The 22423-nt window shown below is 43.7% G+C and overlaps 1 protein-coding gene across 2 annotated transcripts in view; it reads right to left on the bottom strand.

Moving 5' to 3' along the window:
- Positions 1-538: 538 nt before the first annotated feature.
- Positions 539-22423, bottom strand: part of POLR3A (RNA polymerase III subunit A) — a 316237-nt gene continuing 294352 nt past the window's right edge. For both annotated transcript variants that reach the window (XM_085604841.1, XM_085604831.1), the window contains 3 exons: positions 20323-20454; positions 4391-4523; positions 539-3878 (listed from right to left, as the gene is read on the bottom strand). In XM_085604841.1, coding sequence (XP_085460967.1) covers positions 3730-3878; positions 4391-4523; positions 20323-20454 — 414 coding nt within the window. In that variant the 3' untranslated portion in view covers positions 539-3729. The remainder of the gene's footprint in view (positions 3879-4390; positions 4524-20322; positions 20455-22423) is intronic.

Here is a 22423-nt window from a genome sequence, read left to right on the forward strand (position 1 = left end):
TAAGGCACCATAGACAGACCAAGTGGGGGTCGGTCAAAGACATCTGTCGGTGACAAAAACAACATAATTTGAAACAAGTTGGTTTATTGAGGGACATCCTTGCACAACAGGAGAAAATAATTTCTCAAAAAAGCGGTCGGCAATAGTTTACAAAAAAGCTAGTTCAAAAGTGACTGAGGAGTAGCTCTTCACAGATCAATGCTATTTGGCACACAGAGGAAAGAACTGACGTCAGCACGCTGAAGTGGCGCCCATATTGGTTCAGTTTGCGTAATTTTTGGCGTGGACGGCGCACCAGTACTGCTCAAAAATTTCCAGATCCAGTCTGACACCTGGGGATAATTCTAAGGTCAGGAATCTGCAGCTAGAAGTCTCTATCAGATAAAATGTTTCTATACTATAGAGAAATCACAGGATAGAAAGTGAAGATAGAATTACAAAACCACCTAAATGAAAAGGAATGGGGCAATTTAAAGAAAATATCAGGCTAAGTGGACCCTTTTTATTTCAATCACATAAAATAAAAGTAACATGTCTCTTTCATATATCAAACTCTTTATTTGCAGCAACACAAAACAAACAATCTTTCTTCAGTTTTAGCTAAATGCATCCACCACTGCCAGCAAAGGTATGGCTTCCAGCTGACTTTTGTCTGGAAGGGAAGAAAATTTCCAAGGCCACAATTTATACTTTTATGTCATGCGAGTCAATTCAGAAGTCCATTGGTTACACGGTTTGTAGACAAAAGGCAACAACAATATGTACTGCTCCACCCAAGAGGAAAGTTTACTGATATTTATGCAGATTCCAATCATGTTACTGAAAGTGTTTATGGAAACAGGAAAATTTCCCCACCGGCTGGAGAATCTGAAGAGCTTGGAGATCTGAGACAGCCAGTAACAGGTCAGGAGATTAACGTCTTTGCTGTCCCAATGGCCAGCCGTTCAGGAAATCTCTCCACTGTTCCCAGTTGATCCATCTAACAACTTTTGGCAAAGAAGAGGAATGAAACAGTACTCCTACAAGACACTCATTTACCCAAGATTTGATTGGGACCTGTTTTACTGAGATACCAAGCATTATGATATGTACTAGCCGTACACAAAAACTACCCACCTTATTCTCAGCTGTCCTTCCTTTGCCTTGTCTACTTGAAAAACAGAGCAGTGCTCTGCTTCTGTGCATTATCTATTACAATGACTGCTTTACGTGAATGTCAAAAGAGCAGAACAGTAAACCTAGTGGAGGTTTCAACAGTGTTTGCCATTACTGTGGGAAGTCTACGTTTGCTCTGAATTCAAATTAAATTTTAGATGCCCTGCTTTTTTCTTTCCTCAGATTTGTATAAAGTCTGTACAAATGATGAACGAGATTTATGTGTAAACTTAAGGGGTGATAGCAATGCCTACCATTTCCTTTAGACAGATTGTTTGGATGCTATATGCAACAGGTAAGCAAATTCTACACATTCCACACTGACTAAATTCTGTCCAGGGTCTCAATCTCCTTTCTTCTGCACAGTTCTTAGAAAAGATGTTTCTACAGAGATGTTTATGAGAATATAAGAATGGCACGAATGGACTCTATACTTGATTTGAGTTGCCCTTGCTCTACTTCCTCCTCGCTGTTTTAAAGTGCTCATGTACACAGCACGAATATTGGGGCATCTTTTTAAATGTAGATATAAGGCATGAATTCCTTCTAATTGACTGAATTCTGTTAAAACTCTCTAACTTGACTGATTTTCATAGACAATGTTTACGTAGATACCATATGCATGTATGTGCTCACAGTACATACACTGCGTTAGCTGTACTTTACAAGGAGGTCTTTAAGCCCCACTGCCTTTCTCAGACACCGAGTGCAGACATTGTGTTGTATAAATGTATTCTATATTAACTATGACCTTTAGTGAGATTCCAGATGGATCTGCTCCCTTTGTCTGGCTGTTCAGAGTTGTCTGTTGCAGCGGATACGTCAGGAGTGAAACACGTTCCGTATCCTACAACATCTAACTCAATAGAGGCAGAATCACTGCCTTTTTGGACAGTGGAGTAAATATTTAGCAGACATTTAGACCTTCAGATGGTGGAAGAAGCTGGAAATGTTGAAATCAGCAAAGTCAGATTATAATTAACTGAGGAAAGTAGAGCAGTGTTGAAAGGTGGCCATTCAGACAGCAGGGATATATTCTGTAAACCTAAAGGCATACGAAAGTAAATCAAGATTCGAAACCCTCAGCAAAGTAGTTCATACCAAACAAAATGCTGTTTTGGGAACAGAGCTTGACGCTCTTCCATAGTCTAGCTTAGCATCAACTTGATTCAATCTTTTCACTCCAGTGTAGTAAATAATTTAGCACACAATAAGGATTATAACCCAGCTCATATTGTTCCAAAAAATGTGTACACCTGACATTACTGAAGGGCGTTTATGTACATACTTAAAAATTCAGTGTTACCATTGCGGTGCTAAGAATTGCTGAGCCAAGCAACGCTTCGGGAGCAATGCAGTATGCTGCCTGATGGGTGTCATCAGCGATAGCGTCTTCCACAATGGGACAGCACTGTACCTTCCACTCTCTTGTGCCACCGAATTCTATGACATCATGACATACCACATTAATGACAACACCCCTTAGTCAACCTACTAAATGCAACCAAACAGAAGGCACCACTGGGCACATTCCTTTTTGGATCATTGCACTCTGACAATTACCATAGAAACATGCTAGAAATAAGTTGGTCTAATGGACTGAGGGCTAAGCAGAACTTTTGTAGTTGATATCAAATGGAATTAATAACCTTCCCCTCAGCCGACATGGCATCCAACTAATGTAAGGAGATTTTCCAGGGCGAGCAGGAACTGTGTTCATGTCCAAATTAAAATAAATGCAGAACACCCTTTTTGTTAATTATCAGAATCAGCACTTTGCTTTCCCAACACTAAACATTTTCAAAATCCTTTTTGAGGAAATCCTTTGGTGTCTGGAAAAAGTCACGTTTTCATTCAAGTTACCCCTCAGGACATTCGCTATTTCCTGTAACCAGCACTCACCGTATTCAGTCCTGTTCCAGCAGAGATGGAACAGCCACAAACCATAACCAGGAGCCTACCTGACCCGCCTGTGCCTCTATGCACAGCCAATTAAATTGCAGGTTTATCCAACAAGAGCACATGTGCCACAAGATTCAGGAAACCACTCCAATTCCCTCAAAGTGCAGCAAACATCTCAATGAAAAGAGCTTCTCGTAGAGTTAGAAGTGTGGTTCGTGATTTTCGTGATAACATACATGCTCCATCAAGGTCAGCCACAGCCTACGTCCTTCCCTGTGCACCTCTGCACGATGGCTCCGGTTCTAGCAGGCAGTGTGCCAGATATGTTATTTAAGTGGCCTGGATTCCTTTGAAGACTTGCCTGACACAGGCAAGCCCTTGTCCATTCAGCTTGCTGTGAGTAGCTAACCAGTTCTTCATTTCTCATCCTTGGTTATCAAAAAAAAAAAAAAGTCTGCACATTTAAGATCATACACAAATCTTCCTAAGGTGCGTTCACACAATGGCACATTTTGTGCTCCATCCAGGCAGCGGTGCGCCCCAGGTAGTAGTGGCTAGGATCCTGAGCATATAGCGCTCCTCTCAATCAACTCGTGAGATTCACTAGTCAGTGCTCTTAATGCATAACGTCCTTTACACACAGTGTCACTCCCTGGTATGGTACTCCCACTGCTACGTGACCATGGGGATGTGCATGTCACTAGTGTCGAAGATAAGGGGCCTCTTCGGCGGGTTGGGCTCCTTGTCAGCTTTGTGCAGTAGCTTGAAGAGGCCTGTCCCAATGTTCATGGGGATCCCCATGATGATGCACTCAGACACCCCTGGGGAAAAAACAACACCTTGTATTAATGCTGATGAGCACTGTTGTGGAGGGATGCAACAATATGCAGGCACAACTTAAAACAAAAAAACGGACAACGTTCAGTTCCACAGGCTCAAATTTAGAGCCATTCTAGTTGAAAGGCACCAATATTGGGGCATCATTTAAAAACAGACAGCAACAGACCTGCACTGTAACAGATTGTTATTGTAAGGTAGGATCAGTGGGAAGAAAAAGATAAAAAGCAAGACTGCAACACCTTCCGACACTGTGGACCCTGGACGCCTCACTGGAGCTCTGCAAAGTGAGTTTCACTGCATGCCAAACAACCGGATGACCATTTCTAAAAGAATATCTACTTCACTTCAATTTACATCCACAATGTGCGGTAGAGCGCCCTTAAATCAGTGATCACATTAAAAGGAGAATTTAGGCTTCCCTGTATTACAGCCCATTGAATGATGAACCTAGAGAGCGTCTTAGGTTAGATAAAGCAGCCAGAAGTGCACTCACCACAAACTGAGTCCTTCTGCCCAAAGTAGGCAGCATCGAACAGGTGGTCAGCGGTCTTCTCGAAGGACGCCAGCATCAACACACTCTCCTTCATCTTGGCCAGACCGAACCGTGTGATCCCCAGTATCTCCCCCTGGAGCAGAAGTAATCGGAGACAAATTCAGTGCATTGGAGTAGGAAAGAAGGGAGGAGGAGGCCTTAAGTACACAGAAGATGCAAGCTTAGCAGTAAAAAAATAAGTAGGTGTTTGTATCCAGGACAGATCCATGTGTCACAGCAATCGCTGTTCTTAGCTCCAATCATAAAGCCAAACAAACATTCCCAAAAAGGACCAGTCTGTCACTTGCAATGTTTAGTTCTCTACTAGGAATATCCTCCACAAATGAATATCCTTTGGAATAACTTCTGATCGCATGTATTCCTACACATTTTTATTTCATTTTTAAATTAGCTTGAATAAAATCTGTTTAAAAAAACAACTCGAAAAAAAACAAATAATAAAAAAAGCATAACAGATTGGCACCCAAAGTAAAATAGACTTACTTTAAAAATTCAGAGACAGTTGTGGCTCGACTTCTAAAATACCTGGCATCAAGGACGACGTTACAGAAGGTAGATTCACTCACAAATTTCCACCAAGCCTTTCTCAAGTCTGAGTACTGGGATGCACAGTGATTGCATTGATATAGTGATTACTATTCCTCAGGAGGCATTAGGGTATTTTAGCATGGTACTCCATAACCCAAGGTGGGAGGTTATTCCAGTAGCTACCACTTATTGTTGTAGAGTGTTGGTGAATGGGGTTAGGCTTCGGATATCAGGAGACCGTAACGCTAAATTACGTTAATATGAGTTGGGCATGGTAATTATAACCGTGAGTCCATGTAAGTGTTAAAAGGGGATCCATAGTCAGGCTAGAGGAGGATTAGATCTGCTTATATTGCAAGGAGAGGTTATACAGAAGGAAACTGTGTTCTGCTGTTTAAACTGGGATGAACAGAGGCTAGAAGAGGTTAAATATTACTAGACAGCAAGGAATGGTTACATAGGAGGATAGTGTGATTTGACAGGCTAGGTAGGTATGGTTAGTTTGTACAGATGTAGTAGAGAGTAAGGCAGACAGGCATGCAGCAGTGTAAGCTAAATTCAGAGGCAGTAAAGGCATTCACAGTATGGAGTGTAAAGAGAGGATCTTTCAATAGAAATTATATAGAGAGAAAGATCCCTAGCACTAATCCAAGGTCGATTTTCATGCAGGATTTTAGCAATATGGTGTGGGTGGCTTTTTGAGATGGAATGAAATCTGAGGATGTAGAAAGTGTATAAAGGAAAGGTTCTTACCTGAAGGCAAGCAATTTGAGTTGTTGCATTTTTTGTTGTTCCGTTCGCGATTGATGTTTTTGAAAAATGCTGGTTTAAGGTTACATAGAGATCGAGGATTATTTCGATTCTTTTGACTTTGTACTTGGCTTTTTGATAGGAGGTACCGAGTTATGTGGTACGTCGAGATAGCTGGAACTTTAGGATTGTTTCCTAAGACTGGGCGGAGTAGACCATCTCTGGGATTTGCATCAGTCATTTCTAAGGGGATGTGGTTCTCTCTGATGGTAAGGAGTCGCTTGCAAAGGGATTCTGAAGCTTTGGTGCATGCTTGTATTTAGAGGGTCGAGGAGGAGTATCTGTCTGTTTTTGTAGATTCCTTGTAGGATCACAATGTGAAAAATCAGGTCCTGACCATTCATATGAACTCTAGGTAATTTTCAGTGGCTCTGATCTTTGCAGGTAGGGAAATACATAGTTTTGAGGCTTGAATAGAGAAAGTACTGCCACCAATAGTTTTATTCCTGCAAGCAGGAATTAAGGGTGAAGCACCCAGAAGCAGACCCCCAAAGCAAATTTGTGTGACCAGTGTGCAGATTACTAGACTCCGGATTTTATGAATGGATAGCGTCCAATCACAGAACAGAAAAGATGGGCGGGTCGGTGAGCTTATCATTAGCTAGATAGAATCTATACCACAAAGATCAATTCGAAGTTAAGTAAGAAAACAAGTTACTTACCTGTAACTTTGGTTCTCCAGTATTGGTAACTTTCATAGATTCCCATAGCTTGTATCATTCCCCGTCGTCGGAATGGGAGCCTCAGTAAATAAAAAAAATCCCATAGCAGTAAGTACAAAAGAGAAAGAAAGGCTTAGGTCTCATCTCATTTTGTAGCATATCCACCTCTTTTTGTAAAAGAGACCAAAATAATACAACAACCAATCAGATTAGCCGCACCCCATAGAACCCTCCTGAAAGAACCTTAGAGCCTCAGATTTTCGTAGCCGTTGTGAAACAATATAACAGAATAAGCTGAAGGCGGAGCTTTCCCAAGGGAGGAGGGTGGGCGCATGGGAATCTACGAAAGATACCAATACTGGAGAACCTAAGTTACAGGTAAGTAACTTGTTTTCATACTCCAGTATTGGAACTTTCATAGATTCCCATCGCTTGTATCAGAATAGCTAGCAGTTAGGAAAAAAGGAAGCACATTTTGTGTAAAAATACATTGTATCACCTTGCATGTATATCAGCATGAGAAATAAAAATTACCAAACATCAGTCAGTAAACATCATCAGATACAAAATGTGCGAACCAATAACAGGAAGGAGGGTTAGAAGGGAAAGCTCACCGCTCTCTGAAAGATTCCGTAGAACAGCCTGTCCCACTGCAGCATCGCTCCGCGTGGAAGATTCCAAGCAGTAATGTGTCGTGAAGGTATGGGCACTGCTCCATGTAATTGCCCTGCAAATGTCTTTGATCGGTACTCCAGCGAACAGAGCAGCTGAAGATGAAACTGATCTTGTCGAGTGCGCCCGGACTCGCCCTTCTAGGGGCTTACCAGCCGCTTGGTGACAGTAGTGGATGGCGTTGGCAATCCATCGAGCAACCCCCTGTTTTGAAAGGGGAAAACCCTTGCGGGGTGCACTGAAGGCGACAAAGAGCTGAGTAGATCTCCTGAAGTCCCTGGTGCGGTGAATATAAAATTTTAAACACCTTTGAACATCTAGAGAATGAACAGACATCTCCGCTGGAGTGGACGGTCTAGGGAAAAAAGACTTCAAAATGACTGGTTCATTAAAATGAAAATCAAAAGGAACCTTCGGGATGAATTAAGGATTATTAAGGATCCTACAAGAACGGATCCTTAATAGTTAGAGCCTGAAGTTCACCAACCCTCCCGGCTGATGTTAAAGCAAGGAGGAGGCCCACCTTCCATGAGAGAAATTTAAGATCCGCCCTATGAATTGGCTCAAACGGAGGCCTCATGAGTTGAGCAAGGAACAAGTTGAGCTGCCACACGGGTGGAGGAGGTCGAACTGGAGGGAAAACCCTAAAAAGTCCTTTTAACAATTATTTCATGATTCTCACAGACCAAAGAAAAGGGCCTTAAGATGTTCATCTGAACCTAGAGATTGCCGCCAGGTGAACCTTGATAGAAGAATGTGCAAGACCTGACTTTGCCACAGACAAAATGTGTGGCAAAATCTGAAGATGAGCAGAAGAAAAAGGATGCATGTTCTGTTGGCGGCACCATAGGCAGAAACGTTTCCATTTTGAACGATAGGTCTTATTCGTACTTGGTGCACGGGCCTGAGCTAGCACCTCTCTACATTCTTGAGGGATATTCAAGCCCTGAAATTCTCTGTGCTCAGGAGCCACACAGTCAACTGCAGAGAGCTCGGGTCCGGATGTACCACTTGGCCCTGGGACATTGTCAATAGAGAAGGAATTGGATGCAGGTGAATTGGGTGATCCTGGGAGAGCAAGAGAAGCTCTGTAAACCAAAACTGGCTGGGCCACGCCGGTGCCACTAGAATCATTCTGCAGGGTTCTGCTTTGAGCTTCCTGAGTAGTTGTGGGATTAGAGGAATTGGAGGAAAGGCGTAAACAAAGGCCCCTGACCAGGCCATCGAAAGCGCATTCCCCAATGATCCCTGCTTGCGTAGGACTGGCATTTCCTGTTCTCTGGAGTGGCAAACCGGTCTATGGAGGGTCTGCCCCAAAGATTGAAAACTCTCTCCAGAGTGCGCTGATCCAATTCCCACTCCTGGCTCATAGATTTGAGATGACTTAGCGTATCCGCTGTCTTGTTGAGGGCACCTGGGAAGATGCTCAGCCGAAAATGAAATTTGGTGACGGATAATCCACTCCCAAATCTCTTGTGCCCCCTTGGACAGCACCCTGCTTGTTCACGTAATGCATGGCCGTCGTGTTGTCTGTACGGACCAGGATGGTGGATTTCCGAATCCTCAGAAGGAAAGCCTGTAAAGCTAAACGAATTGCTTTTAGCTCCAGTAGATTGATGTGGAGAAGACGTTCCTCTGGCCGCCAGCGGCCGCTCACTTGAAGGTCTTGCAAGACCGCCCCCCAGCCTTCCAGAGAGGCGTCTGTGGTGAGTATCAACAGAGCTGGGGTGACTGTGAAGGTGAGACCCTTTGCGATATTGTCTTTGACCATCCACCATCTGGCTGCCTCTTTCATAAGAGGAGTGATGAGTACTTTGTCATCGAAAGAGCAGTCTGCCTGGCACCACTGGAAATCCAATTGCTCTTGGAGCGGGCACATATAAAGTCTGCAATGCGGAATCAAGGGAATGCAAGATGAGATCGATCCTAGAAGAGATTTGTATAGGCGAACAGACGTTTGCAAAAGACGGGCGGAGGTGATCAGTCTTTGCTGTCTTTCCTCTGATGGAAAAGCTTTGCAACAAGCTGTGTCCAGCATTGCCCCCAGGAACTTGGCCGACCTGGAAGGACAGGACAGACTTGTCCTTGTTGAGTTGAAGTCCCAGATGACTGAAAAGTCGAGTGCAGCTTTCGACTGCTTTTGAGGCTGCCTGAGAAGGCGCTTTCACCAACCAGTCGTCTAGATAAGGAAAAACCTCTAGCGATTGTTTTCTGAGAAACGCTGCGACTGGGGCTAAGACCTTTGTGAATATCCGCGGAGCAGATCTTAGTCCGAAAGGCAGGACCTTGAATTGAAAGTGTCTCTTGGCTACTGTAAAGCGTAAAAACTTCCTGTGGGCCGTGTGGATGGAAACATGGAAGTATGCGTCCTCCACAGTGGCCATGTAATCCCCTGGATTGAGAAGCCGCAAAATGTCCTAGAGGAATACCATCCGAAACAAGAGTTATATGATATAGGTGTTGAGCTCCCTCAGGTCTAAAATTGGGGGCCATTTGTCTACGGTCTTGCGAACGAGGAAGAACCGGGAATAGAATCCTTTGCCTCGTTGGGACAGAGGTACTGGATCTATCGCTCATTTGAGAAGTAGTTGGTAAGCTTCTAGCCGTAGAAGGTGCAGATGTTTGGATTCGGTGGCGCGAGGGGCTCTGGATGGTGGCTGGTGTTGAAACTCCAGTGTATGGCCAAAACAGATGATATTGAGGACCCGCTGATCTGATGTTATGAGATTCTAGTTGTGGGGGTATTGTGACATCCTGCCCCCCCACTGGTGTCACAGGGGGTGAAGGAACAGTAGACAGAGCCGGGAAGCTGCTATTGGCGATTAGATGAATCCCTCCCCTGGCGCCCTTGTCGCCCTCTAGAGGGTTGGCGAGAGAAAGATGACGATTGGCCCCGTCTTTGAGAATACTGGGGCCTGTAAGACTGAGATTGTTGCGAATAGGAGGAATAGCGCTGCTGCTGGTATCCACCTCTATATGAAGAAAATTCTCTTCCTCTCGCACCACGGAAAGGTACTTTGCGGTAATGCAAAGTCCCAAGGGACTTCGCTGTTTCAGTGTCCTTTTTTTATCTCTTGCAGCGCATCGTCCACATGCTTTCCAAAAAGCATTTCACCATCGAACGGCAGATCTAGTATTTTATATTGGACTTCCGGGAGAAACCAGGTGGCCCGAAGCCAGCCCTGCCGCCTAAGGGCTGCCGCACCTGCCAAAAAGCGGAAAGCAGTGGTCGCAATGTCCATTGCGCAATCTATAATTTCTGAAGACTAACGCTCTCCTTCCTCCAGGATTTTCTTTGCATCAGCCTTCGCTCCCTCAGGTAGCTGGTCCAAATACGGAGATAAATCGCACCACGTCTGGCAATCATATCATCCCAGAATCAGCAAGGCATTAGCTGCCCTGACCAGGAGGCTGGACATAGAGGAGAACCTCTTACCCACATTATCAAGGCGCCTACCCTCTTTATGCAGTGGTGTGGTAAGGGCTCCGACGATTCTTTGACTTCCTCTGGGCCGCTTGAGAAATCAGCTAGTCCGGTTGGCTAACCAGACAAGCAGGGCTATCTTCCGGAGCTTTGTACTTTTTCTCCATTCGAGGAAGAACAGTCATGACAGTAGCTGGAGATTATTACTTTAATCCCCTCATTCCAGACATGGTCCACAATTGGAATAGAATGGACAGACTTTTTATAAGGCTCTTTAAAATCATAAAGAAAACATTCCGACTGAACTGAAGGTATGGGAAGATCGAAACGTTTGGATGCTCTTTCAATTAAATTGTGAAAACCCCCTATATCTGCTGGAGGAGAATCCGTAGGATCCGGAGATGGAGAAGAAGGATCCAGAATTATATAGTCATCCCATTCCCTATCTGGATCTGGGACTGAGAGTGTGCCCTGGTCATCATCCGATGAGTCATCATGAACTGTGACAACATTTTGTTGAGGTTCCATTAGATTCGGAACTGGAGTAGGTGGAAGCAGAGGAGGAACAGGAGGTTGTGGCGGAGGCACTTGCCCCGACTGTTGACCTGAAAATAGCGATGGAAATCTTTTCCTATAATCCAGCAACATGAATTGTAAATCAGATATCAGTGAAGCAGGCGACCATGCCCTGCTACGATTGATCCTGCCTAGTTTGCGGCAGATATTGTCCTTGGTCTACATAGTAGTCCTCAGAATCAGAGTCCTGATACTGGACATGTAATTGGGATGGACTATATGCATCCCCGTAAGGTCCCTCATCTTCATCTGAAAACTCCTCCTCCAAAAGGAGTGCTGGAGGTAGTGGTGTCACTCTACGTGGAGAACTCATCTCCGGTGTAATCTGGCGTCTTTTTACTGAAATTGCCACACTTTGAATCGTCGACGAGGTTGTCGACGGCGGAATCGTCGTCGACGAAGGAGTGATCGTCGACGAAATAGTCGTCGAGACCGTCGTCAGTATCATGCTGGAAGCTGTAGATGTCGTCGTCAACACCATCCTCGTCGTCATACTCGTCGACGAAGTCATCACCGTCAATGACATGGAAACTTGAATCCTAGGCTGCAGCGTCGACGAAGTCGTCGTCAACGAATGTACTGAAGACGACGAAGGTACTGGAGACGACGAAGCTCTCGTCGACGAGCCAGTCGACGGAGCTAAAATCGACGTCGATGGATTTTTCGACGCAGTCGTCGACGTACCTGATACGGTCGTCGTCAACGGGCGGATTTTCTTGTCAGCTTTCCCCTCAGGCAGGACGGAAGATGTATTTTTTTGAATAGTCTTGGTTTCTCAGCAGGTGGAGGTGAAACTGAAGGCCCAAAACTCACCTTCTTAATGGAATGTGCCTCAGAAACCAGTCCCTTCCCTCTCCTTTACACCTCGGTAGGGAGATTTGATGGGACTGCGCCTGTCAGACCTATCAGAGGTCTTTTGTACGTTTTTGGCAGGGGGGTAAGAAGAAGGTGAAGACCTACCCCTCTTTTGGGATCTCCTCGAAGATGTCGCAGAGGAGGCATCATCAATGTCACTCGAAACTGGGTCTTTTCGTGACTTTAACTTTTGCAACCAGGTGACATCCCTCACGGTCTCTCAAGGTCTTTGAAGAGAAGAGAACGTACGAAAGATCTTGCAGTCGGTGGCCTTGTGGTCAGGGTACAAACAATAAATACAGTCCTTATGTTTGTTCTCCACATAAAGCCTCTTCTTTGAACAAGTAGCACAGGCTTTGAATAAAGCCTTTTTCTCCTTGTCAGACATCCTGAAGAACGCTGAAGAGAAAACAGTTGAAAAATCACGGAAGTTAAAGAGAAATCTGAGCAGAGCTCAGTGGAGACTCCATTGCACAATGTGCGGTAGAAAATCTGAGGCTCTGAGGCTCTCTCAGGAGGGTTCTATTGGGTGAGGCTAATCTGATTGGTTGTTGTATTATTTTGGTCTCTTTTACAAAATGAGGTGGATATTCTACAAAATTAGTTGAGGTCTAAGCCTTTCTTTCTCTTTTGTACCTACTGCTATGGTATTTTTTTATTTACCGAGGCTCCCTTTCCGACGGCGGGGAATGATACAAGCTTTGGGAATCTATGAAAGTTCCAATACTGGAGTAACTTGTTCTTCTGAGACGTCTAGCCACAGATTTCTTACCTCCTGAACAGATACCAAAGCAGTACTGATTTGGAGGTGGGTCTGCAAATGGACTCAAACCAGAAAGTCCTGCAGGACCAAGTGGACAAAATGCCCCTCTTAGTGATCCTGATTGTCCAGGCAATAGGGTTTTCTTAAGGTATGGAGGGAAGCTCACGTAGCCGCCTGGCAAATGTCCTGGACAGTAGCAACTTTGGTCCGGTAAAATGAGCACGCAATCCTTCTAAAGGCTGCTTTTTGACCAGTGCGCAGCAGATCTTCACGCAGAGCACCATCCAGCTGAAGATGGTTCTCTTCTACACAGCCTTGCCTTTTTTCCACTCTGGAGAACTCTGCAAAGATCTGATCGTCTACCTGGTGGCCTTTGGTAAGATCTATTTAAAAGATCTGCACTCTCTTTGAGTTCAAGCACTGGCGTCTTCTCCTATTAAGAGGGGTGAGGTGGAGCACAGAATGCAGGTTAGGTGATATTCTGACTGACTTGGAGCTGCGTCATAACTTTTGGCAGAAAGATGCCCTCATCCTAACAAATGTATTCATTTAATCATTTTAGTATGTCTTTGGATTCATTCTCTTTGACGACCAGTTAAGTTATGTCCAAATAAGAATAGAAATGGGGGGTGGCCGATACTCCGACACTGGAGGAGTGGGAAAAACGATTTGGATTGATGCTGGCAAGTTGAACTTATAAGACCAGGGGATGCCCCAAAAAGGGGCGATATGGGGGGCTTGGCAGACTTACTGAGGTTTATAAGGACACATTTTTGTGATGTAATAGGATTATTGCCACTTATGCTCGACGATAACTGCAACTTGATTACTTCCTTTTCCACTTTTATGACCAGTTTGGACCTGAAGGTGAACTGTACTAAAACTTTTTCCATGATTTGTGGCACTAAAACAAAACAGAGGAAAAAAGGTATGTTCATAGATTCTAAGCCACTAGAACATATTTCTACCTTCCCTAATTTAGGAATTTTGTTTGAATGCTCAGGTCAGTGGAATGCTGCAGTTAAGGGGAGAAATATGCAATTCACTAAGTCCATAATGGCCCTTAAACTTTTTAGTAAAAAGATGGGTAAGAAACCATTGAATGAGCTATTGCGCATTTATAAATCTAGTTGTGTGGCCGTGGCAACTTATGGCGCGGGAATTTGGGGCTATTCAAACGTAACCAGTCTACAGTTGACAGAGAATAGCTTTTTGAAATTTCTTTTAACTACGCCAGAGAGCACATCCACTTATAACATCCACGCTGAGCTCGGAATGTTATATATTGAGGACCTTATTAGAATTCAGCCTGTCCTCCTGTGGCATAGGGTTTGGACTACAAATGAGTGCCACTTGAATCGCCTTATATTGAGGGATGCCCTAAACTTGGAGGATGTGCACCGAATGAAATGGCTGAGGTACATTAAAAGCTTCTGTGGCCATATTAACCATCCGGAATTTTATGATGATCCTGAGTCTATGGTGATGATCTCTAGGAAAGAACTGAAAAGGTTATGTATTATGTACCTAGAGGAGTTAAGAGAACGTACGGAACTGACAAAAAAACAGTGATGTCCCATCAACTGACTTTAATTTCGCAGGATATTCAACCATATTTAACCCTGCGGTGGACGGAACATGAAAAGTTCCTGTTGATACGTTTTAGACTTGGGTTTCTTTTTAGGTCTGTGAGTTTTCCTGTTAAAAATGATTGGTCAGCTGGAATTAGTAAATTCCCCTGTGACAGCATATCCTCCCAATCGGATATCCATATTTTATTCTTTTGTAAATATTACATTATCCCCAGGGAAAGGTGGATTAAGCCAATTATAAAATACATGAATCTTAGACAATGCCGACCTGCCTTTTTGATTATACGAAAACTTGAGGATATATTTACGGTAGCATCTGTCTCTGTATTTCTTAGAAATGTTTTTCATTTAAGAAAATCTATACGGTTTTAAATGTTTTTAGAGCCCATGTGTTTTAACACTTATTTTATTCCATCATTATTTACTTGAAATTATCCGAAATGTGAAAAATGAAATGTGAAATGTGATATAATATGTTTATGTACTTTTATGGTTATCATTGTTTTATAACCGAATAAAGTCTTAATGAATAGGATACAGAAATGTAAAAATGGAAAGATGTCGCTATATGTCTGCTCCCTCTATGTACAAATTATCATATACACACCAATTAAAAGATTTTTCTTTAAATGTTATGTCCAAATAATTTTATAAATGAACCCCTTGCTAGCAATATACCTTATAGATTATTGAAACCCTAGCACCCAAGAGGGTTATTGGGGTGCCCATCCTCTTTGTGGTAGATAGCATCTAGCCACTTTTTTAACTAAAGGATTTTTTATTCTTTGAAATAATCTGAATATTTTGTGCAGTTACTTAGGGTTTCTTAAAACTATCTAAATGGCAAATTGTTCTATAAGTTTTATGGATGATGGCTAGCATATTTTAGCAAGGTGCTGCTTGCTGTAGGCGTAGTGTACAGACTGGTGGACAAATGCCCCGACTCTTCCTATATGTTAAGGTCTAAGAAAATAATCTTATGGTCAGAGGATTCTAAGGTGAAATAATGTTTTCTCTTCGGAGTAGTAAACCAGATATTAAATGATTTCAAAGTTGTTAAGGATCCATGCCAAAGCATAAAAATATAGTCAGTATCTGAGCCATTTTTTAATATTGGCTTTGAATGGGTCATTAATATCATATTAGTATCACCTTTGAAGGCAGCAACATACAAGTTGGCTATATCAGTGGCAGAAATGGCCCCTATCATGATGCCTTAATCTGTCCATAAAAAACGCTCTAACCTTCTGGTCACGGAACTTCTGGCAGACACCTCTGAATCCTGCGAATACCACAGCAACTCCACCCTAGTGTACAACCTGCACATCTTTTACCACCCCCCAAGCATGAACGACTCCTTCACCGACCACCTCATGGAAATCATCATAGCTAAGAGTCCCAATATTGCCAATGATATTTTCCTTGGTGACTAACTTGCACTGGAGCGATCCAAAGCATCCACATGTCAATGCCATCAAGGACCTCCTGGCCATTCAAGCCCTGACCCAAGCCTGCTCACTACCAACTCACTCAAAAGGGGCCACCCCTGACTGGATTATCTCCAAAGAATCAACTGTCAAGCTCATCTCTATAGACCCATGCGACTGGTCTGACCACCACACCATCATTTTACTCCTACCTGGCACTAAGAACCTGGACCGCAGGGAACTCGAGGCTCGCTGCAAATCCGACCCCCCCCCCCCCCCCCCAACGCATATCACAACAGTCAGCGGCCTCAATGATCACTATGCTGCGTCTATTTCAAACATCCTGGATGATCTAGCCCCACTAAAGCTGAAAAGAACCCAATTCAAAGACAGAAACCCCTGGTTCACAGGATCCCTTAACAACGGGAGGAGAGTCCTCCGACAAGCTGAAAGATCCTGGAGGCAGCACCCCTCTGCCACTCATCTAAAACTCCTCCGCCAGGCCAGAAATGCCTACAACAGGAACATTCTCAAGTCCAAAAAAGACTTCTTCAGAACCGCACTAGAGAAGGCCAAGAACAGACCCCCACAAGCTCTTCGAACTGGTCAAACACCAATCTAACAAATTGGCCAAAACTTTAAAAGAAACACCCAAGTCTCTTATATCCTCAGAGGAATTCTCCTCCTTCTTCGCTGACAAAATCTCAGCCCTCAGAAATGAACTCAACTCCATCCCATACCCCCAAACACCTCTCGACCCGCCTCCTCCAGCCACGTCGCCCCCTCAGGCTTCACCCAAAAACCATGCTCACTGGACTGACTTCAAACTCTATGACGACGACTCAAGTGTCCAAAATCCTATCTTCCCTAAAACCTAATAACCATTTTAATGACCCGCTTCCTTCCAACTGCCTAGCTGCCGTTGCCCAATCCATTATTCCTAGCTGGACTACAATGATTAACGCCTCTCTCCGGCAGGGAACAATGCCAGACACTCTAAAAGCCGGCCAAGTCCTTCCCATTCCGGAAAAGCCGTCGCTGGATCCAGCCTCCCCTGACAACTTCAGACCCATCTCCAACATCCCCCTCTTAGCCAAAGTGATGGAGAAATGTGTGCAGCAGCAGCAGAACAACTTCCACCTGCTCGATGACTTCCAATCCAGATTTAGACCAGGGCACAGCACTGAAACCACTATGCTCCGCATTGTTGATGATGCTCTCCAAGCCCTTGACCAAGGCAAAACCTGTCTCCTAATCCTCCTGGACCTATCCTCGGCCTTCAACACGGTCAACCATGAAAAACAACTCGACCGCCTCAAATTCAGGATGGGTTTGGATGGCACTGTTCTAGAGTGGCTCAGGTCCTTCCTCCAAAACCGGTCCCAGAGATTCCTTGTCAACGGCAACCTATCGGCACCATCCCCGGCCACAGTTGGAGTCCCTCAAGGATCAACACTTTCCCCACCCTCTTCAATCTTTACCTTGAAACGCTTACCGAAGTACTACGCACTGCTAAGTTCTCCTATCATATGCACGCTGATGACACTCAGATCTGCATCAAAACCTCATGTCTCGAAGAGATCCTCTCCCTGAACGAAGCCTTGAAACTCACTGTCCAATGGCTCGCATCCAATCAACTCAAACTCAATGCAAAGAAAACTGAATTTCTCCCGATCGCCCCGCCCAACACCAACCTTGAGTTTCAATCATGGATTAAGGCTAGCACAGCCTTGAATTGCCCACCGACCATCGGGGATTCGGCCAAATCCCTGGGAATCACCCTCAACGGCAATCTGAACATGTGGGACCACATCAATTCAATGGCCAGATCAGCCAGATTCCCCCTGAGCTACCGTAGGAAATTGAAACCCCTCCTCGATGCTCCCGACCTAAAAATGGCAGTCCAAGCACTTATCTCTAGACTGGACTATGGCTGTTCTACCCTCTCGGGTCTACCAAAGATCTCCCTGGCACCGCTAAAAGCCTGCCTCAACGCGGTCGTCAGACTACTCACCGGCACGAGGAAATACGACCATATTTCCACGCGCTTGAAAGCTCTCAACTGGCTTCCCCTGGAGGCAAGAATACAGCTCAAAGTAGCATGCATCACACACAAGGCCTTATATTCTAACTCTCCTGCATATCTGAGGCAGAAACTTGTGATTTCCGGAGGAATCAGAAACTCCTGATCTGCCAGAGACCTCCTGCTCCAACCTGCACGCTTTCGGGGAGAAAAAAAAAAACATACAACCGGACTTTCTCCGTGGCTGCTCCAAAAATATGGAACTCTCTCCCACATGACATGAGAAGAATACCCTCTCTGACTCGCTTCAAAAATGATGCCAAAACATTCCTCATGGGTAAATTTCTCTTAAACTTTGCCTCTACCACCACTACGGCCCTGATCTGCAGCCATCTATTGCCTCCCTTCGGATTATCTAGCTCACCCCATAAGAAACCTGGGGCCTTGTCGCGAACATTGGTTAACGTAACCTGTAAATAGGTTATCTCGTCTTGAGTATTTGGATATTTAATCTGTAAATATGTGCCTTATCTCCCTTATGTATCCTGCACCCTGCCCTCCCTCATTCGATCCGCAACTGAATGATGCTATTCCTATTCTGTGCATGACTATGTTTTCCTGTAAAGGGCTCTGATACCCTAACAAGTCAAGTTTGCGCTCTATAAAACACATAAATAAATAAAAATATCTTTGCAGATGAAGTAGTTGTGTCGTAATTCCAGAGCTGCACAGCCTACCACATATTCAGTTGGTATTTGATGAAGTCTTTTAGGATTTTCTAGTGTGGTTTGAATGACCAAGCATCAGTCTGTGGAATGTTAATATAAAGGCTTGCTATGTCCAAGGTGACTAATAGTTCCACAATATTATCAAAGGGAAAACCTATTTCATTGAGGACTGCCATACTGGCTCTGTTAAATGAATGTGTTTTTAATACAATGTTTAATGAAAAAAAATCGAGGTATACTGCCAGAGGCTTTAAAATGGAATCACATCAGGCCACAATTAGTCTACTTGGAGGGTTTGAACAGATCTTATATATTTTTGGCGGAATATATATAGCTGGGATGGAGAGGTCAGATTACTTGACATATTCAAATTATTTGCTACTCAGCCAGCACTTGTTAAGTACTTTTAGAGTCAGATCATGGATTACTTTACAAATATTGTTTGAAGGATCCCATTGGAGTCATTTGTAGTGATCTGGAGTTTGTAAATTCCTGATCAAAGTCCGCCATGGTTTGGATCACTATTCCTCCCCGTATAGCTGTGCCTTTGACAAGATTATCATGTTTTGATAGTGTTTGCAAGGCGTAATATTCTAATTTAGACAGGTTGAATTTGACATATCTGGGAGAGTTGAAGACTGTCATTATTTCAGATAAAATGACATTTTCAAAGGTAATGATTTATTTGGCTAAGTAGGAAGAGGGTGGAAAAATAATTGAGGAACAATGTAAGCCAGACACATCCCATTTTTGATCAGTATCCTCTCATGTGGAGAAGTAGCTCAAACAAATACATCAGGAAAAAATCACTTTGAGTAGAATAAAATTCATTTTTGTTGGTGGGTACAGAAGACAGTCCTTTGCTTAGAACCTTTAGACCTATCAGAGTAGTTGAATAGTAAAGAAGATTGATGGAGGAAACATGTCTACCACTCGTAGACATGACCTAAACTACATCCGAATATCTTCTAATTAATGATCTCCTGGCCTCTGTTTATAGTTCCAAAATGATCATCATTGAAGATGATTGAGGATCTCAAGGAACATTTAAGATCACAGAGGATATACCATTTGCTAAATTTATTTCACTCATCCGGAAGTTTGACTTAAATGGAAGCCGGACGTATTGAGAGATAGAAAGGAATCATATGTGTGGTCCAAATTTGAGCAACTATCCCTTTTGCTTCCAGGGTATGTGAACCCCTTCCATTTACTTGAGGTATTTCTATTTAAATGTGCTATGAACATTGAGATAGGGCAGTTAACTCATTCCTCTTTACTGGGAAACACCATAAGGAAAAAAGTTCATTTAGCAGAGATCTATACATATGGCCATAGAGCAGTGAACGGCCACAATCATGGTAGACTTGCCCTTGAAATTGTGAATTTGCAGACTGATCAGAGGAATTGGAAGAAAGGAGCATAGAAATTTCATGAACTACTCTATTGAAAACAAACTTCTCTGAGATATTTATTCTGATGGCCTGTCACATAATGTGGGTATCTATAATTTAGTGTGTTGCAAGGGTCTCTGTGACTTATCGATGCTAAAATAAGAAATTTATAATGCACGGATGACATCTGCACCAGTAATTTTTACCAACTGCCTGTGTAAAAATCTTGTTTGTGTATTCTGTACCCCTTGAAGATGCTGACCTGTGAAAAGCGTGAGACTCATTATGGAGAAAAAGGTGGTCCTGCATCCAGAAAAGCTGATAAATGTTGAACAAGGTGGCCTGGGTGTTGCAGTATCTGAAAGTACTTTAACAGGAGTGATGACCAAGAGTGTTAAAAGGCAAAAGCCATTCCTACCTTGTAAGACATCAGGTCAGCAAGTAGCATGACATGTCTGCGATCTATGCTCATGCCGTGGTTCACCATGGTGTACTGGATCTCATTGATGATGGTGGCTCGCGCAGCTTCGATGCCCAACGTCTTTTCTACCTGAGGAGTCAGCAACAGGATATTATGAAAGAGAGCCTAAAGGGAAGACAACACTAATAGCAGATAGACCAGAAACACTTGGTCATTCCAAATCGTATGCTAGAGCATAAAGCAGATGCCCAGAAACCTACCCAGCAATAACCATGACCGTACTTCAGGAATGTGGTTACCTTTTTCTCTCTTATTTCATCATCATCGTGCTCCTGGCAACTGCTGCAGTTTCGCAAGAGTATTCGAACATTAAAGCATTCAGAAAACATAACAGATGCACTTTGAAGGAGGAAAATATAAATGTATAATTGAATTCTTGCCAATTGCTTTATTTTTTTTTAAATCGAGGAAGGAGAAATCTTCCTTGCTGTTCTTCAGTGTGTTCCATTTAATTTCTTCAATAAAAATCATTTTCACTCTTACAAGGAATAAGTAACAGGTACACATATCCAACAGTTTTCTGAGACGGAATCTGTCAGAAAATAATTTGTGAATGCCTACAAACGTACGAGTTTGTGGATGTTCAAGTTTTGCAGGTGTCCACAAACTGAAAAGCCTACAATGCACCCACGTATATTTAATCACAAGAAAATGTTCACTACCCTAGAGTAATTCTTTGTTGTGATTACACCCGAATGTTGTAATTTTGAACGTGACTGACAAGTTACATACCTTCAGTAATGCCTTAATCTGTTAGATACATGATCTAGCCGCAGATTCCTTACCTCTGAACTTCCAGGCTTCAGGCTGGATCCGGAAGATTTTTCTTAGCAGTACCCCTGTGCGCCGGTAGGTGGCGTCAATCAACTTCACGTGACATCGTCATGTTCGTCATTGTGACATCCGCGTCGTCAATATAACTACCGCTCCGGTGCACCGACGTCAGTACTTTTCAAGACTTTCCACGTCAGAAGCGCGGAGCCATGAAGTGACTGACCATAATGTGAAAAAGACAACTAGGGTCCTGAAGGGGAATAGCCCCGACACTAAAAACAGGTCCGCAGTGCAGGGAGGATGGGGGGGTTGATAAGGAATCTGCAGCTAGATCATGTTGCTACCAAATAAGGCGTTATCAAAAGGTAAGTAACTTGTCCGTCTGATAGAGACATCTAGCTGCAGATTCCTTACCTTTTAACAGATACCCAAGCAATACCTACCCCGGAGGTGAGACTGTGGAAAAGTTTTAGATCAGAAAATCCTGCAGAAAAGAGGGCCAAATAGCCCCTCTCTGCGAACCTGAGAATCCAGGCAATAGTGTCAGGTAAACGTATGCAGAGATGCTCATGTGGCCGCTTGGCAGTTATCAGTAATTGGAAACCCACGCTGGAGGGTTGTGGTGGCTACCTTTGCCCTAGTGGAATGGGCTCCAAGACCTTCAGGAGGCCGCTTCTTTGTCAAGGCGTAACATTTATATACAGCGGATAACCCAAAGAGAGATGGTCCTCTTTTGGACAGCACACCCCTTCTTTGTTCCCACGTACCCTATAAAGAGTTGGTCATCCAGCCGGATCTCTTTAGTGCGATCAAGGTAGAACGATAACGCTCCTTTTGGGTCCAGAAGGTGGAGATACTCTTCTTCTTTGGAAGTGTGCAGAGGTGCATATAAAGTGGGTAGAGTAACGGGCTGTTCCAGATGGAAGGGAGTTATAACCTTTGGCAGAAAAGATGCCCTAGTTCTTAGTACCACTTTGTCCGGAAAGACTGTCAGTTAAGGAGGCTGTGATGACAATGCCTGCAGTTCACTCACCCTCCTGGCAGAGGTAATTGCCACCAAAGAGACTGTTTTGATAGTGAGCAACCGTAGAGAGCAGTTGTGAAGTGGTTTAAACAGTGCACACATCAAGTAGTAAGGGCCAAATTAAGGTCCCACTGTGGCATAAGAAAAGGATAAGGGGGAAACAAGTGGATTAACCCCTTCATAAACCTCTACACCAGAGGAGACTTAAAAAGGGAAGGCTGATCCGGCAGCCGAAGACAA

This window comes from Triturus cristatus, chromosome 1_2, assembly GCF_964204655.1.
Source record: "Triturus cristatus chromosome 1_2, aTriCri1.1, whole genome shotgun sequence".
Lineage (NCBI taxonomy): Eukaryota > Metazoa > Chordata > Amphibia > Caudata > Salamandridae > Triturus > Triturus cristatus.